Below are 15,761 nucleotides of genomic sequence, written 5' to 3' on the forward strand. Positions count from 1 at the left end.
AATCAAAACAAAACAACGTTAAAAAAAATCTTAATATGTACAGAAGAGTTAGGGCCTGATCTAGAATTTGGAAGAATGGGTTATGGATATCCCATCCACCTTATTACAAGTGCCAAGGGATATAATGCACCTGTAATAAGGCAGAAGGGATATTTGTCACATTTATGATGGAATAACTCTTCCCCCCCAAACTCTGAATCAGGCCCTTCATTTTTACATTTCTTGTGAGAACTTAAATACTAACAACAGAGTAATGTTTCATTTAAATTGCCAAAAAATACATTCTTAAGAAGTGAGACCAAATTTTAAAGAACCACAGGATGCTGCGTAGCTGAGCTCAGTTATCAATCAAGATTGAAATATTGACTGTTACACATTTTACTCCACTGTACATGCCTAGAGCATGTAACATTAGACCCAAGTGCTTCGAAAATGCATCAGCATGGAATCCCAGAGGGCCGCTGTTTAATCTATCCGGTAACCACGTTTAGGGTATTTACAGGCCTAGACATTTTATAAGGGATTTGAAATGTCAATAAGACATTAACCAAGAAAGGCTAGCAGGTACATAGACAATAAATGTAAAAGCAACTGGAAAAGTAGCCTTTACGTTTACATTCACATTTTTAAAACACAAGAAAATAAGTATTTGGTTTAGGGATTTAGCTTTTTTTTTTTTTGTGTGTAAATGCACATTTGAGAATTACTCTCATGTCACCAGTAACAGGTAAACTATGTCAAAATGGCCAACCCAGGAGCCCTGAAAATTGCCCGTTGCCCACCTTTACGTGGAATTTCTGAAATTAGCTCCAGCTTGTTATATTACACGATCAGATATGATATGATCGGTAATGGCCTTTGTAAATCACACACTCAATTATGGTAGAGGACACTTAAGGTCATATAGCTAGCCACTTTTGTAATGTCCAAATTTGTTCTCCTTAAACATGCATGAACATCACAGTTAATTTCTATAAGAAAACACATTTGGAACTCAGCACACTGACAGGCAAGTATATGCTGCAGAATTTTGCAACAAGGCATAGTGTCGTTCTTCAACCCCTACCGGCCCTGCCACATACACAGGCACAGGTGCACTGATATTTCAAGGAGCCATAACAAAGGATCAAGACTCTACAAAAATCTGTGCCAATGACACCTACAAGGTTTTTGAGGAGAAAAGATACAGAATAGCCACATCTGCTCCTTGGTTCATTCTAGCAACATTTTAGAATTTTACCAACTCAGTGACATTCAAAGAAAATAATTGACAATAAAATACATTTTCATATGGGCGTTGTAAGCATACAATTCTGCCTTTAAACGCTAAAAAGATCTTAGTGAAATAATTTCAGGTAATGTAAGGATAAGGAAAGAAAAATACACAAGTGGTATGTAAGTGAAAATAAGCATTGCAATTAAAAATATCAATTGAAGTCAAAGTATGAATGTGCTAATCATCCAGACTCCCAAATATTTGTAAGATTATTTAAGTGGGAGTTATATACTCTGTGGCTCCAGAGATCGGGGGGTATAGTGATTATTTAGAGCATAATAAAGTAAGCTGCACTAAATGACTGATGTTTGTGTGAAAATCCTTTATTTCTAAATGAAAAGATGTATCTTAGATTGTGTGGAACTAAAATTCCACCAGCGAATTTGAGGGAGAGCACAGTGGTTTCCCTTCACAAAAGTTACAACGTGTGTGTCCTTTGTAAAATTTCACAATCGAACAAAGATTCTTGCACAGAAAGGTTTTGTGAGAGAACTTTCCTGCAAAATCTGCTCATCAGTAGAGAGAAGAGTGAGGAAGGAGAGGAGAGCAGAAAGGGACAGAGGAGGATGGTCAGGAGAAGAGCCAAGAGTCTGACACAGTTCGAAAGAAACTAGGGGAAAGGGACAGAGGAGGATGGTCAGGAAAAGAGCCAAGAGTCTGACACAGTTCGAAAGAAACTAGGGTAGGGGGCAGAGAGTGCCTAGGGCACAAAATACTTCCTAATCCACTATCCCAAGAGACAGACCTCTCATGCAGCTCTTTTGAGCACACAGGCGTCCATATGCGTGCTACTGACTCTTATTAACAGGGTAGAAGCCTGACATGTTTGGTACAAACAAAACCATTAAAAAACTGGAACATAATGGTGAAATAGCAGAACCTTAGCTATGTCTGACTTGAGGGTACGGCGCTGGGCCTGCATACGCAGGCATGCATAGGCTTGAACCCCTGGAAATGTACTTAAAGACGTTGTTACTGTGTTTATTTCATAACAACGTGTGCGATGAGGGTGATCAGCTGTTAACTGTACCACTGCTTTTGTTCTGCTGAGGCACTTTTGTTATTTTAAGAGTAGTAGTTCGTGTGCCCATGCAATGGCGAAAAAAGCACTACAGGCCCCACTGGTATCCACGGGGAGAGCATGCATAATGTAAACAGAGTCCGTACTCCGAAGATATATCACTGAGGAAACTCCTTATTCCATTATTAGGTAAAACACTTGTCGTATGTGTTTTTTTATGGTTTGAGAGTGATTGCCTTTACTTTGCTTGGGCGTCTATTGAATTTTGCTCATTAACAGGACAGCAGTCTTGGTTCTGTGTGTATCCTTTGCGGGGCCATCTGTAGGGAGAAAGTGGTACTGCAGCCTTCTATCTTGAGCTAACACCTGAGGATATGTATTACTATTGTGTGCTTTTAGCAGTCTTTATTTTCTGCAGACACATAGGGCAATGGAAATTACATTGTCAATGACGCTGCTGGTCACTTCTTTTGATATCACTGATGATGTAATTTGTGATGGCTTTTGTGCCATTATGCACACGTCCCAGAGAAGGGCATGGGTGAGTGATGTTTGCATAGTACACTGTTGTTGTTGATCTTCAGTGGTGTTTAGAGTTTGGAGAGGAACCAGAAGCTTCTTACTCTCAAGTTTTGTTAGGGAAGTGATTTGTTTTTTTACTACTGTGATTAGGAAATAATCTTAACCTTGGGTTCTGGGGTGCTGTAATCATATACTTTAACAAGTGCTTTGAGTTTGTCTGTACCCTGCCCTAAGATGCCACTGCTATTGGACTTTTGCTGTACCCAATAGATGCCAAAAAAGTAGTAGTATCCTCTCAGCCTTTTAGATGTGATGCCATTTAAAATGTGAGTTCACAAACAGGGTTTGAAGCTTAGTGCTCCATAGACCTGATGATGGAAGTGCCCTGGGTGTGCTGCATGGATATCCACCAGCTTTCTGAGCTGCAGTAGGGACGTCCACATAGTGGCATGGGCCTAGATGCTTGGAAAGCCTTTTTGGAATGTCACATACCACACTCACACAACATTTATGGATGGTCATCATTGCAAGCGGTGTGGCTCTATGTGAATATGGTCACGCCTTTGTCCTTGTGCTGTGTTACTGAAGCAGTAACCGGGGCAAACAAGCTCTCGGTGGGCACCATACCCATGTGCCTCCAAGGAAGCGGTGCACCAAGTGTTCCTTTGGGGACGCAGCACAGTGCATGTCTTGTGCACTCAGCAAACAGTCTCCCACAGGAGGTGTTTAGCTGGTTTGCCTACAGAGAAGAACAGAGCAGCATTATGAGCATACCAGTGCTGTGAAATAGCCGCGTGCCATGACCATGCGCACTAACTGTATGCGGAGCCCCAGTATGCACATGGTGTACCCAGTGAGGGTGAACCTGGCACCGACCAGGACCGTGCACTCACGGCTCTAATGCAGTGCCAGATATACATAGATTTTGCTTTTTAAAATTATTATTTATAATTTTCTCAAAACATTTGAGCAGATGTTCCCCAAACTAAGCAAAGGGTCTGATTTAGCCCAGAGTGATTCATCATGACCAGTCTGGTGTAGTTGTGTCTAGCAGTCTCTGCTATAGCCGAGAGCAGACATTCATATGGGTACGTGAATGGGACTTTCAGCTTTTGGGAGGATCCCTATATCATCTCCTTATGTCATTTTCTACCCTGGACCAATTCGGATAGATCTTTTCAAGAAGGCGCTTTAGTCGATGTACACTCTTAAGGAGGTTTTATGCATACTTTTTAATTAAACCTTCAAGAAAGTTATTAGCAGTTCAGTGTAAAGTTATTCGTTGTTCAGTGTAACAGGCAACTACAAAGCTGTGAAAATGGAGGTGACACAACAGTGAGTCTAACAGAATTGTTTCTTTAAACTGACTTGGATTCCCAGTGCTAGGATCAGGCCTATAGGTGTCCATTCCAGCACACTAATCCTAACATTTATCATGTCTTTGCTGGCACAGATTAAAAATGGGGAGAATGCTCCCGCCATTGCAGGTGAGCTGGCACGCCACACTCGGGGGCCTATCTACGCTGGGGACGTCAGCTCCTCTGTGAAGCTGATGGAACAACTTTTGGACATCCTGGATTCACAAATGCAGATACTGCGGCCCACAGAGAGGGAGTCAGCCGGCAAGAACTACAATAAGGTAATCGTGAAGTGTCCACTGGTATGGTGTGTGGCATTTACTACTCATTGGCAAAGACATGGTCGTTGCTCCACCCTATGTACTACTGCTAGGGCTGTGGCATGGTGGCTCTTGCTACTAGTTGTGCCATAGTATGCATGTTCCCATCATAGAGTTCGCCCACAAAATACCTGTTTCAATCACACGCTGGGTTGTCCCATACTTTTAACGTTACTCTTCCTCTTTCAAGGAGAATTGCAAGTTATGCCTTATAAGGAGATAGACTAGTTCTTAGCTTTCTTCTGTCCAAGTGTTCATTACATGGATGGTGCACACACCGACAGCAGGGAATATCTTAATTCCATGTTTGGAGGCCAATCCCCCCCTACAGGCAGAGGATTAATGGGCTGATTTCAAGATCTACTCTGTCTATTGAAAAAATGTTGAACATTGCATGTACACAAACACTCACGCTCTCGTGAACATTCTCCAAAGGCACACAAGTATTTCCAATCTACAGTAGAACATGCACTTTCCTTTCTATTGGTAAACACAACTTTAGGAAATACTTTATTAGGACATTAGCAAGGACAGAGATCCACCTAGCATGAATGTTTCCTAAAAATAATCAGGGCGTTGTTACTAAAAGTCCTGCTGAGAAACAGATGAGTTCTCGAAGAAGTAAATGAGGCTTGATATCAGTAGAACTGTGGTAGTCTTAGTGGCAAGAATTCTTACAATGCAAAATAACTAGTAATGATATGGGAATGATAAGATATGCGTGCCTAGGATACCTCGGAGTAAGGAAATTATCAATTTTCAATGATTTCAGGGATTCACAACAGATTGAAACATTGGCAAAGAAGAGATCTGCATTCAACAGGAGTTGAATCAGATATTACTAATTCCTCAGTCAAAGACAAACCCTTGATATTTCACAGCATGTGTATATCAGCACCGATTGCTCAGTCTAAGATAAAATCCTGAAAGCTCCTAGTGTGCCAATATCTCCATCACCCCTATCTCAGACGAAACTTTCAATACCCTTACATATGCATATATCGTTAACAATTCTCCTCTCTCTTGCACTATCCCTAAGGCTGACAGATAAGCAGGCATCTTTGAAAGCCTGTATTCTGTCTGGAATTCAATCCTGGAGACTCCTGGATAAGCGGATACCGTTAACACTGTTTTCTCAATCTAACTCATGACGGCCATTAGCTGAGGATATTTCTTTAACGTCAGTTCCTTATTCTCGAGTTAACCCCTAAAGGATCTTAGATGCAAAATAGAGACCTCTTCTTCGCCAATTTTTTGGTCTGTTGTAAAACCTTGAATGTAAATTATAGGCTATTCTCTTCAGTGGCAGTGGCACCCCTCCAATGCCCAGCCAATTTTATTTGGTGTAGTCCTGAGCACTCCATGTGGTCTGATGTCTGATGTCTCAGTACATTTGCTGCCCCACTCTCATTGGATTGCTTGTGTTGACATCTAGAGGGGGGTCTGGTCAGGCAGTTCAGGCTGTTCTGTCTGAAGTGGCATATAGGGCAAAAAAGTATGGTCTGAAATGCGGCCCCAAGTTATTAGCAGTGGCTCATATTATTTCAAAGATTCCATCTATTATCTTTTTGTTTTCCTGAGTACGACACCCTAAGTGTGGCGTGTATGCCCAGACATGAGGTCCATGCTCACTGTGCTGTAAATCAAGCTATATCTCACTGTTAAGGCATAATTAGGCCAAAACTACTTGTGTTCCCTTGTGTTGCTACCAGTTGGAGGGGCCTTGGTCTGGCAGTTCATGGTGACCTGTTTTTATTTTAGCAGGACCAGTGAGATTTGCATGTGGCCGGTCTCTCTTTAGAGTGGCATAATGGGCAGAAAAATGGACTGCAATGTGACCCTGAGTAATTGCCAATGGATGACATGAATTCAAGCATTGTAGCCATCTACTTTTTGTTTTCCCCATTGTCAGGGGAGATGTCCTAGAACCAATCCGAAGCAATGTTACAGCTGCTGTGATGTTCACAGCAGGTCAGTCCCTTGTCCTGTTGGGTCAGCATCCATCAGACCATCCCAATCGAACAGCTCTGTGTGAAACATATCTGTAACTTAGGGTAATGAGGGAATGAGAAAGAATGTTTTAAATTTGTCTCTTTTCTGTTTTTCCAACTGTTACCTCAGATGCACAAGAGAGAAAAGACCTGCAAAGACTACCTCAAGGTGAGTTTGTAGACATGGCTTCCGTGATGGGGCACCATGGAACTGATTAATTCTGGTGTAGGCAGGGATGGAAAATGCAAGATGCAGGGCTTCACTCATCAGACATGGTTCTGAAGTAACCAGTGGGAGGGAAGAAATGGGAAGGAGGAAATACCAAGTTAATTCAGTAGAAGACTGTGTCTTAACGTCAGAGGTGACATAAGAACTGGAATGCATTGGCTGGACTAGGTGTCAGTCCTGGTACCTTTAATCATAATCAAAGCTTTCAGTCGAGCTTAAGATGCACTGGCAGGGCAATGGGCAGTACCTCATACCATATTCAGAGGAGTTGCTGAAGTTTAGGTTTGTGGTACATTGGCATTGCTACATGTGGTCCTCATTCTATAATTGAAGGAAATGCTGTGGGTCAGGTATGAGATGTGTCAGTCAGACTTTTTGCATGTGATCGGATTTTACTCTCATTCGACGGTTTAGATCATGGCTGACCAGTATTAGAAAGGCTCGATGTTGGTCTGGGTGTCGTAGAAGAGGTTTGAGGTGCCTTGGGCAGACACGGTCTGGGTCTGTTATGGTAATCACAGGTGGGAATGAGGTTTGCTTTACAACACAGTGTTGGTTAAAAGCCACCCTCCTTCTCCCTAGTATTTTGGCTAGTATTAAGGGATTGTGTTTAACAACATATTCATAGGGTTTGATGCCAAGCAGTGCCTCGTGACATGAGGCACAATAACAGCACTTAAGATGTAAAACAATCCACAATCACACTGCTGACCCAAACCAGCAATGGCAATAACACCTGGATCAGGCCTGTGAAAGGTTTAATAGCTTGCTATGTTACTGACAATACTTTCAAACTAAGTAATTCCATAACTGGCATTGCTTCAAAACTCACCACCCTTGAAGAGAGGGCTTGTTTGCAAACAGTTGTGTGACTGTGGGATACTGTATGCCACAAAGGCGGACACATGTTAGTGGTTGACGAGGGTGTGGAGACAGTGTGTAGGCTGCTTAGTAGGGTCCATCTGGGGACAGCGGAGTTGCTGCGGGCAGTGGTAACATCGGGGTGCGTGAAGACTTTCCTATTCAAAATTGACAACTTTATTTTTTTCAAACCTTTTCGGCTATTGCAAAGGGAGCAACATTTTTAATGAACAATTGTGGCAAGAATTAACTCTCTAGAAATGGGCTTTATGATGAAAACTACCAGCAAAAACCCACCTTTAGCAACACATTATTTTAGAAAAATCTTTTACAGATTTATCTACTTTGCAAACCTTTGCTGCCAAAATTTAAACTTCACGCTCCCCTTGTGTAAAGTTGCTTTCTTTTTAGTCCTTTTGTGATTTTCCAGTCTAATCATATGCCCAATACAAGACCCATGAGGTAGCCATTTCTTGGCAAGTGCATGACTCTTGTGGGGTCTCTCAAGGCTTCCTCAGTAGTCGGTTGGAGATTCACATTTGGAAGGCAGTAGGACTCTTTCATGTCTTATTCCTTAGATATACTCATGAACTTCATCCTTAATGTAATCCCAACTAGAGATGTGTGAGGTTCATTAGGACATAATTTAAAGTATGGCAGTCTTTACTCCATCTATCAGGGTTGTGGAGGACATTATCTCTGCCACCCTGATGGACAAAAGGCCTCCATATTTTGAGATCACTGCTGTATTTAGAGATCATTATAGGGCTATCAGTGTTCCTTGTATCTTCTGAGGAACCCCCATGACAGCAGTTTCTCTGAGGGCACCAAATTGATGGCCATCTATTAAACATTTTGTTTATGAAAAACAAATTCCCACATTGGAACTTATGCTTGAAAAAAATAACTAATGAGTCCATACCCTGGTGCTTTTTTTACCTGGGCGTGGGAGTCATTATTTTTATCTTTCTGTTCGTCACCACCAGGTTTTCTTTGGTGGTGATGGACAGAATAAAAGGACATCAGAAAAATCTTGAGGCAGTCCTGATCCCATTCCCAGGCCTGTTGTCTAGGATAACCAATCCACATGATATTCTAGAGCAGGAAAAACTGATATTGACAATTTTGTGTTCCGGAAGACCCGCCCCCCCCACACACACACAGCACATCCTAGACCAGCAATTCGTCATCATGGCATTTTCTTGATGACTTTTACTTTGCATGGAGGAAACAAGTGAAGTTGGAATATTATATTTTTTCATGGTGCTAGGCAGTTCCAGGCTTCTCATGTCTGTGTATGTAAAGTAAATATTTCACCTGCCCCTAGTCACTGTCATAGTGATGTGACGCTACTTCTACCTGGAAGACAACTTTATAAATACAATCACAAAAATTTAAAATAAATTGTCTGAGCTCTGCAGAAATCCTATTCCTGTTATGAAAGTAGATGTGGCCTGTTCACCCTGGATTTAGATTCATGGGGAGATCTGGTAGCATAAAGAGTCAAGTGTAAGGCAAACCTGCGCTATTGTTCCTGTGCTTCCCGGCAGGCGGTGGTTGAGACAGTGGACAACTTACTGCGGCCTGAGGCCCTTGAGTCATGGAAGGACATGAATGCAACAGAACAGGTGCACACAGCCACTATGCTGCTGGACATTGTGGAGGAGGGTGCTTTCCTGCTGGCAGACAACTTTAAGGAACCCGCACGATTCATCACCGCCAAGACCAACGTGGGTGAGTACCGCTCCTAACAGGGATTCAGGCCCCAGATAGAGGAGGGCTGATGCTGGCTACTACAAAGGATGAGTCAGATCTGGAGATGGGTGAATGTAGAAGCTCAGGGAACTGAAGGGAGCTATAAGGCAGACCCTGTCCAAGTGGGATAGGGCAGAGGACAGTACAGCTAATCCCATGCTGTCTCTGACTGAGGGCAATGATGAGGCATGAGACACTGAAGAGGAACAGAAAGTCCTATCTACAGCAAGGAAGATGCAGTGGGGGAGAGAGCTGACATAAAAGAGAAGAAACCTACCCATCCAATCTCTTACTCTCCTCCCTCCATTCTCTTACTCTCTATTCTCTCTTTTACTTTCTCGCCTTTCTATTCAGTTGTGTTGTCTACTTTGTCAATCTTTTTGGGCCTGATCTAGACTTTGGCGGAAGGGAGTAATTCGTCACAATGTGACTGATATCCCATCCGCCGTATTCCGATTCCATTTTAGCCTATGGAAATCATAATACGGCGGACTGGATATCCGTCAAGTTTGTGAAGGAGTAACCCATCCGCCAAACTCTAAATTAGGCCTAAGCCGCTTAATGAGGTGAAGGAGTAAGAGGAGAGCTCTAGAACGTTAGAGGGGATGGAGGGTGAAGTCCAGAGGATGGGAGAATGCCTGGGAGATCATGGGACGGGAACGTGAGATGGATCTAGGGCACCTGAGTGGTAACTGGGGAGAGTCGACTGCACCCATACTCTGCAGGTGGGCTGGTGATGTTGAGGCTGCACACAGCTGGCACAGCAATTCCATCGGCCTCTAACAGCAAGGATCACATTTTATTAACAATAGCGATGCTCCCTCTTCGACCCACCTCCTCTTCTCCGTCATCTGTGTAACATCTCTTATTTACCCTTCTCCCTGCTAAATCTTTTACTCCCCCTCCTCTCTGTCCAATTCCTTCCTCCTCTCTGGTCTATGTCTTCCTCAGCTCCTTCCTTTCAGCCAGGCCTCTTCCTCTGTAAAATCTCGTATTACTACCTGTTCAGTCTCTGGCTCACCTCCCTCCATTCCTTTACTCTCTAGTCTCTCACTCCTCTTACTCCAATCTATTACTCTCTCTCTTTTCAGTCCAGTTGTGTTATCTTCTTTGTGAATCGTAGTCTCCTCCCTTCAGGCTCTTATTCTCTATTCCCTCCTCCTCATAATCCCCTCTCTTCTCTCTGACCAGTTGTATTATATTCTTTATCACTCTCTTGCTCTCCTTTTCTGCTGAATCAAGCATTTCTCACTGCCCCGTCTCTCACTCTCCCTCTGTTAAAATTCTCATTCCTCCATGTCCAAGCTCCCACATGCCCTATTGTATGTCCTGTCCTTTCTACCCCATCTTTAAATCTGGATCATCACTGTCAATTCTCGCAGTCCTACTCCTCTGTAAAGTCTCTGCATTCTCTCTTTTCAAGCTCTGTCCTATCACTGACCCCTCCGTCTTCATTCTTCATGTAAAATCTCTCACTCTTCTCTGGCAGTGTTTCACACTCTCTGTACCATTGTTCATCTGTTGGTGTCTTGTCACCATGTCTCTTAGTCTCCCTCCTTTTTCTCCCTCAGTACTCGAGGTGACACTTCTGAACACTGAAGAGCAAGTGCATGAGCTGGTGTTCCCACAGGAGAACCTTAGTGAAAGCTCCATCCAGCTGTCAGCCAACACCATCAAACAGAACAGCCGCAATGGTGAGTGCAGGTGCTGGCAACTCTGTTGCTGCAGTATGTGTGGGACTAAGCAGCAGAGCTGAACGAACGTTACCAAGAAGAGTCTGAGTCATCATTGGCAACAGCTTCCCATGCATAGTGATGCGGTTGCTCCCTTCCTCTGAGGTGTGCAAACACTGCAGTATGCTATGGTGCGGGGGTTGCGGTGAGTGAATGAGAGAAGCTCCCTGCCTGTGAGATGCGCAGAAACACTACATTAGACTCTAGTGATGGTAATGGTTTGCAAATTTAAGTGTGTGCAAGAAGATCCCTGCCTCTGAGGTGTGCAAACCCTGCAATACGGTCTGGTGCAGGGGCATGGTTTGTAAGTGAGTGGGAAAAACTTCCTGCCTCTGAGGTGTTCAAGCACACTGCATTATACTCTGGTGCAGAGATGATTTGTAAGTGAATAAGAGAAGCTCTCTGTCTGTGAGGAGAGCAGAAATGATGTGTTAGGTTCTAGTGTTGATTTGTTAGCGAGAGAGTCTGCCTGCCATTGAGAGGGGCACTAGGCTCAAAAGATGAGATCATAGTCTTTTTTTCTGTTTCACTTTTCAACCTGTGTACTACTTCCTCTTGCATGATGTGGAATATAACTCATATCACAGACTGTGCTTTCTAATTATTCTTTGGTGTGATCTGTCACAAAAACATATTTGGATATGACTCTCATGCCCCCATTTTCCCCTCACAGGTGTGGTTAAGGTGGTCTTCATCCTCTACAACAACCTAGGTGCCTTCCTGTCTACAGAGAATGCAACAGTGAAGATCACTGGGGACTACAGCTCTCCCACCCCTTCCCTGGAGGTCAACTCCCAGGTGATTGCGGCCTCCATCAACAAGGAGTCCAGCCGTGTCTTCCTCATGGACCCCGTCATCTTCACCCTCCCCCACCTGGAGGTATGTGCAGCCAAAGCTTACCTGGGGACAGAGTCGGCACTGGCCAAGGGGGCCAGGCCTGTACCGGAGTCAGGTGAATTTCCGAGAGGTGGGCACCTCTGAAAGGCTAGTAGAGCTCAGCTAAAGCTCAGTTAGGGCAGCTTAATTGGCATGGGACTGACCAGCCCTACCAAGTTATTTAATGATCACTCCGTGTGTGGGGCTTAATGCTGTCTTAGCAACACACTGACATAGCTCCTGAGCTGTTTGGTCCATGAAGAGGGTTCTTTGGCTGCTGACTATCATCTGAAACATAAAACACAAAAAAGATGATGGGAGGAATACTTGCAAATTGTCTAACCACTGGCGATCACACGCACTAGCATTCCCATCCATGGTTCGTTTGCTGACCATGCCACCTCAGCCTGGACCAAGCTATATGTAAGTCAGCCTTGACCCTGTTCCTCATGGGAACAGTCCAGCCCAAACTGCCACGCCAGGTCCCCAGTTATGGGCTCATCACATCAGTCATGTACAACTTGGTTCCAGTGACACAGGGAGCATGGGACCCATGTCTGGGCATACCCATGCCACTTAGTGCAGTACAAGAAACACACAAAAGGTGATAGAAGGAATGCTTGCAATTTGTCTAATCACTGGAGTTCGCTTATGGTAGCATCTCCACCCAACATTATTTTGCTCACCATGCCACCTTACTTTGGACCCAGCCATATACAAATCAGTCTTCGCCCTGCTGTTCATGGGAACAGTACAGCCTGAACTGCCAGACACTCCCTGAACTGGAACACAAGTAACCCCGGATCAGTTTTGCCCTAGTTATTCCTCCCATCACCTTTTGTGTGTATCATAAGAAACAGTGACACACAGATTCACTTTTTGCCACAATGCACTTCAAAAACATACATAAATATATATATATATATATATATATATATATATATATATATTTCACCTAAAAAAACAAAGGTTACAGGGAAGTTATTGTTAGGCTCACATTTTAAACATACAAAACCATAGTAATTCACCTGTTATAGTTAGTTATCTCAAGTAACAATAACTCCTGCACTAAGGTAACTATAAATTCTGTCCCCACCATGCACAGTTTTTTTGTCAAATATTTTACCGTAAGTATTACATTGATATTATCAATGATATTATCAAAGATTTCATGAGTGATGTAATTTGTGGGGTAATTAGCAATGCATGGCGAGGACACAAGTTATAGTTACCTTAGGGCACCTTAGAGATTGTTTTTTTTTTTTTAATTTTCACTGGATGCGTCGCAAATTAAGGCGAAAATGTTTTAAAAAATGCTTTTTAGCTGGGGGGGGTTAGAGGGAAGCTCCCTCTGGGACCCCAGCGCCAGACCTAACGGATCAGGGTGACATTACCCTGAACCCTTTTGTTTTTTTACATCTAGTCGAGTCCCAACATGGCTGCCAACACTTCCACATATATATATATATATATACACACACAAATTTGGATTTCTTTAATATTTCAAAAACTACTGAACAGATTTACACCAAAAAACAAAAAGGTCACTTTCTGTACCAAGAGCTACCTTTCTGCCAAATTTGGTGTAATTCCTTCCAGTGGTTTGGGTGCTATCGCTGTTCAAAATCCCTATGGAAAAATGAATGGGGAAAACACATTTTGGGACCACCCTTTTTCACGGCCCCCACTTGATGGATCACCCCAAAACTTTCCATACAGCAGCTGAAATGAGTGTTGTATTTACTTGAAAAAATGTGTAAAGATTCATGAAACGGCGCCAAAGTTATTAGCCAAACAAAAAACACTTTTTCTATAGAAATTAGGTCCTAACTATTCCTAGTGGTGACCGTCACTGGGTAGTATATATTAGGATGAAATATGCATCCCTCACCTCTTCTACACAATACACACCTCAGCAACTAGGAATGTTTGTAAATTCTCCACATGGCTTAGCAGGGAAAGTTCACCCAGACTCTGCATCACATACAAACTGTTTCCGGTGCATTATACTTTCCCTCCACCCAACCCTCTGCCCCATAGAGGCAAACAAGTGTCTAGAGAGAAAATACATTTCAGTCATGAAAGCAGCAGCAGTGATAAGGTGAAGGAAGGTTGTTCACCCTATTCTTTAACACATTCTGATCAAACGGGTTCCATTGGGGAAGGAAGTTGAAATAAGGCAAGACCTTAGAAGGTAACACAGTGTTTGATTAGAAGAATAAAAGGAGAAGCTGGGCAATAGGTCAGAGTTCGATCGTCTATGTTTACTGCTTTGTGCCGAGGTAGGTATTAACATTCACATTCATCAGTAAACTTTAGCCCCATATTATTGCCCTGTTTTAAAATAGAGTTGTGATTGAGGGTGCAAATGTAAGCAACCCAGCAGGAAAGTCAAGGGAAATATTTTGGATTTCTGGTTGACTGCAACTAGGAAATTGGAAGAATGTGCTCCAATCTCTCAAAGTTCTTGTTGCAGTAACAGCACTTATCCCGCCTGGAGCCGAACCGGAATTAGTAAAGGTGATTGTTCTGTCAATCAATTTTTTTCAAGTGTTTTGGCTGAATAGCATCCTCTCGCTCCATTTTTTCGGCACACTCTCTTATTTCCCTGTACATTAATTTAAGATACTGGTTACAAGTAAATCTTAAACTAACTAACAATCCCCTAAAACAAGACTGATTTTTCTCTGCTCTCGGTTGCTTGTAAAGAACAGAAAAAAATCCTTCTACTAGGCATACATGAGATTGGTAATCACTTGAATACTGAGATTGGTAATCACTTGGTCATTGATACCAAACCAAACCAAACCAAACTATGTCCATGTCTGTAGGCCTCAGGCCAAAACAGTGCCTTGTGACTCCAACTGAACAGGTGGCTCCCCTGCTTTAGGGTAGGGGGCACATTTTCTCGCAAGCCCATCCATTCCCTGTAGAAACACAGCAAGATATTTAGGGCCAGATGTAGCAAGGCTTTTGCGCCTCGCAAACGGCGAAAAATGCTGTTTGCGAGGCGCAAAAGCCCACACGTGATGCAGAAACGCATTTTGCGAGTCGGAACCGACTCGCAAAATGCGTTTCCGACTCGCAAATAGGAAGGGGTGTTCTCTTCCTATTTGCGAATCGCAACGCGATGTCGCAGTTACCATCCACTTGAAGTGGATAGTAACTCATTCGCAAATGGGAAGGGGTCCCCATGGGACCCCTTCTCTTTTGTGAATGATCACAAAAATATTTTTTCAGAGCAGGTAGTGGTCCTATGGACCACTGCCTGCTCTGAAAAAAATCGAAACAAAAGGTTTCGGTATTTTTTTCCAAGTGCAGCTCGTTTTCCTTTAAGGAAAACGGGCTGCAGATGGAAAAAAAAAAAATGCTTTATTGTAAAGCAGTCACGGACATGGTGGTCTGCTGTCTCCAGCAGGCCACCATCCCCATGAGTGCCCAGACTCGCAATGGGGTAGCAAACTGCGACCCACCTCATTAATATTAATGAGGTGGGTCTTTGCGACCCCATTGCGAGTCGCAGAAGATGTCTGAGACACCTTTCTGCATAGCAAATTGCAAGTTGCAATTTGCAACGTACCTACAGCTGGCTCTTAATCTCTCTTCCTTGGCAGTGCAGAAAGTCAGATCTTTTTCGGAGTACATTTGGTTTCTATGATTTACCAATCAGCAACTGGAACACCGCAGAGGCCAGTAAAGAACAAAAGGGTTTTGACTAATTGAGAACTCACAGTTCAATATTTGAGTTTGTTTGCTTGAGAGAGATATCAAGCCAAGAACTGGAAATCTTTCCCTGTGCGAAAGACCTGGCAATGACCA

General features: G+C 43.2%; 1 protein-coding gene across 2 annotated transcripts in view; it reads left to right on the forward strand.

Moving 5' to 3' along the window:
• ADGRL1 (adhesion G protein-coupled receptor L1) overlaps positions 1-15,761 on the forward strand; it is a 561,888-nt gene that overhangs the window by 450,751 nt on the left and 95,376 nt on the right. For both annotated transcript variants that reach the window (XM_069231717.1, XM_069231716.1), the window contains exons 8-12: positions 4,273-4,458; positions 6,619-6,657; positions 9,129-9,312; positions 10,905-11,027; positions 11,740-11,945. In XM_069231717.1, coding sequence (XP_069087818.1) covers positions 4,273-4,458; positions 6,619-6,657; positions 9,129-9,312; positions 10,905-11,027; positions 11,740-11,945 — 738 coding nt within the window. The remainder of the gene's footprint in view (positions 1-4,272; positions 4,459-6,618; positions 6,658-9,128; positions 9,313-10,904; positions 11,028-11,739; positions 11,946-15,761) is intronic.

The sequence above is a fragment of the Pleurodeles waltl genome, chromosome 4_2 (genome assembly GCF_031143425.1).
Source record: "Pleurodeles waltl isolate 20211129_DDA chromosome 4_2, aPleWal1.hap1.20221129, whole genome shotgun sequence".
Lineage (NCBI taxonomy): Eukaryota > Metazoa > Chordata > Amphibia > Caudata > Salamandridae > Pleurodeles > Pleurodeles waltl.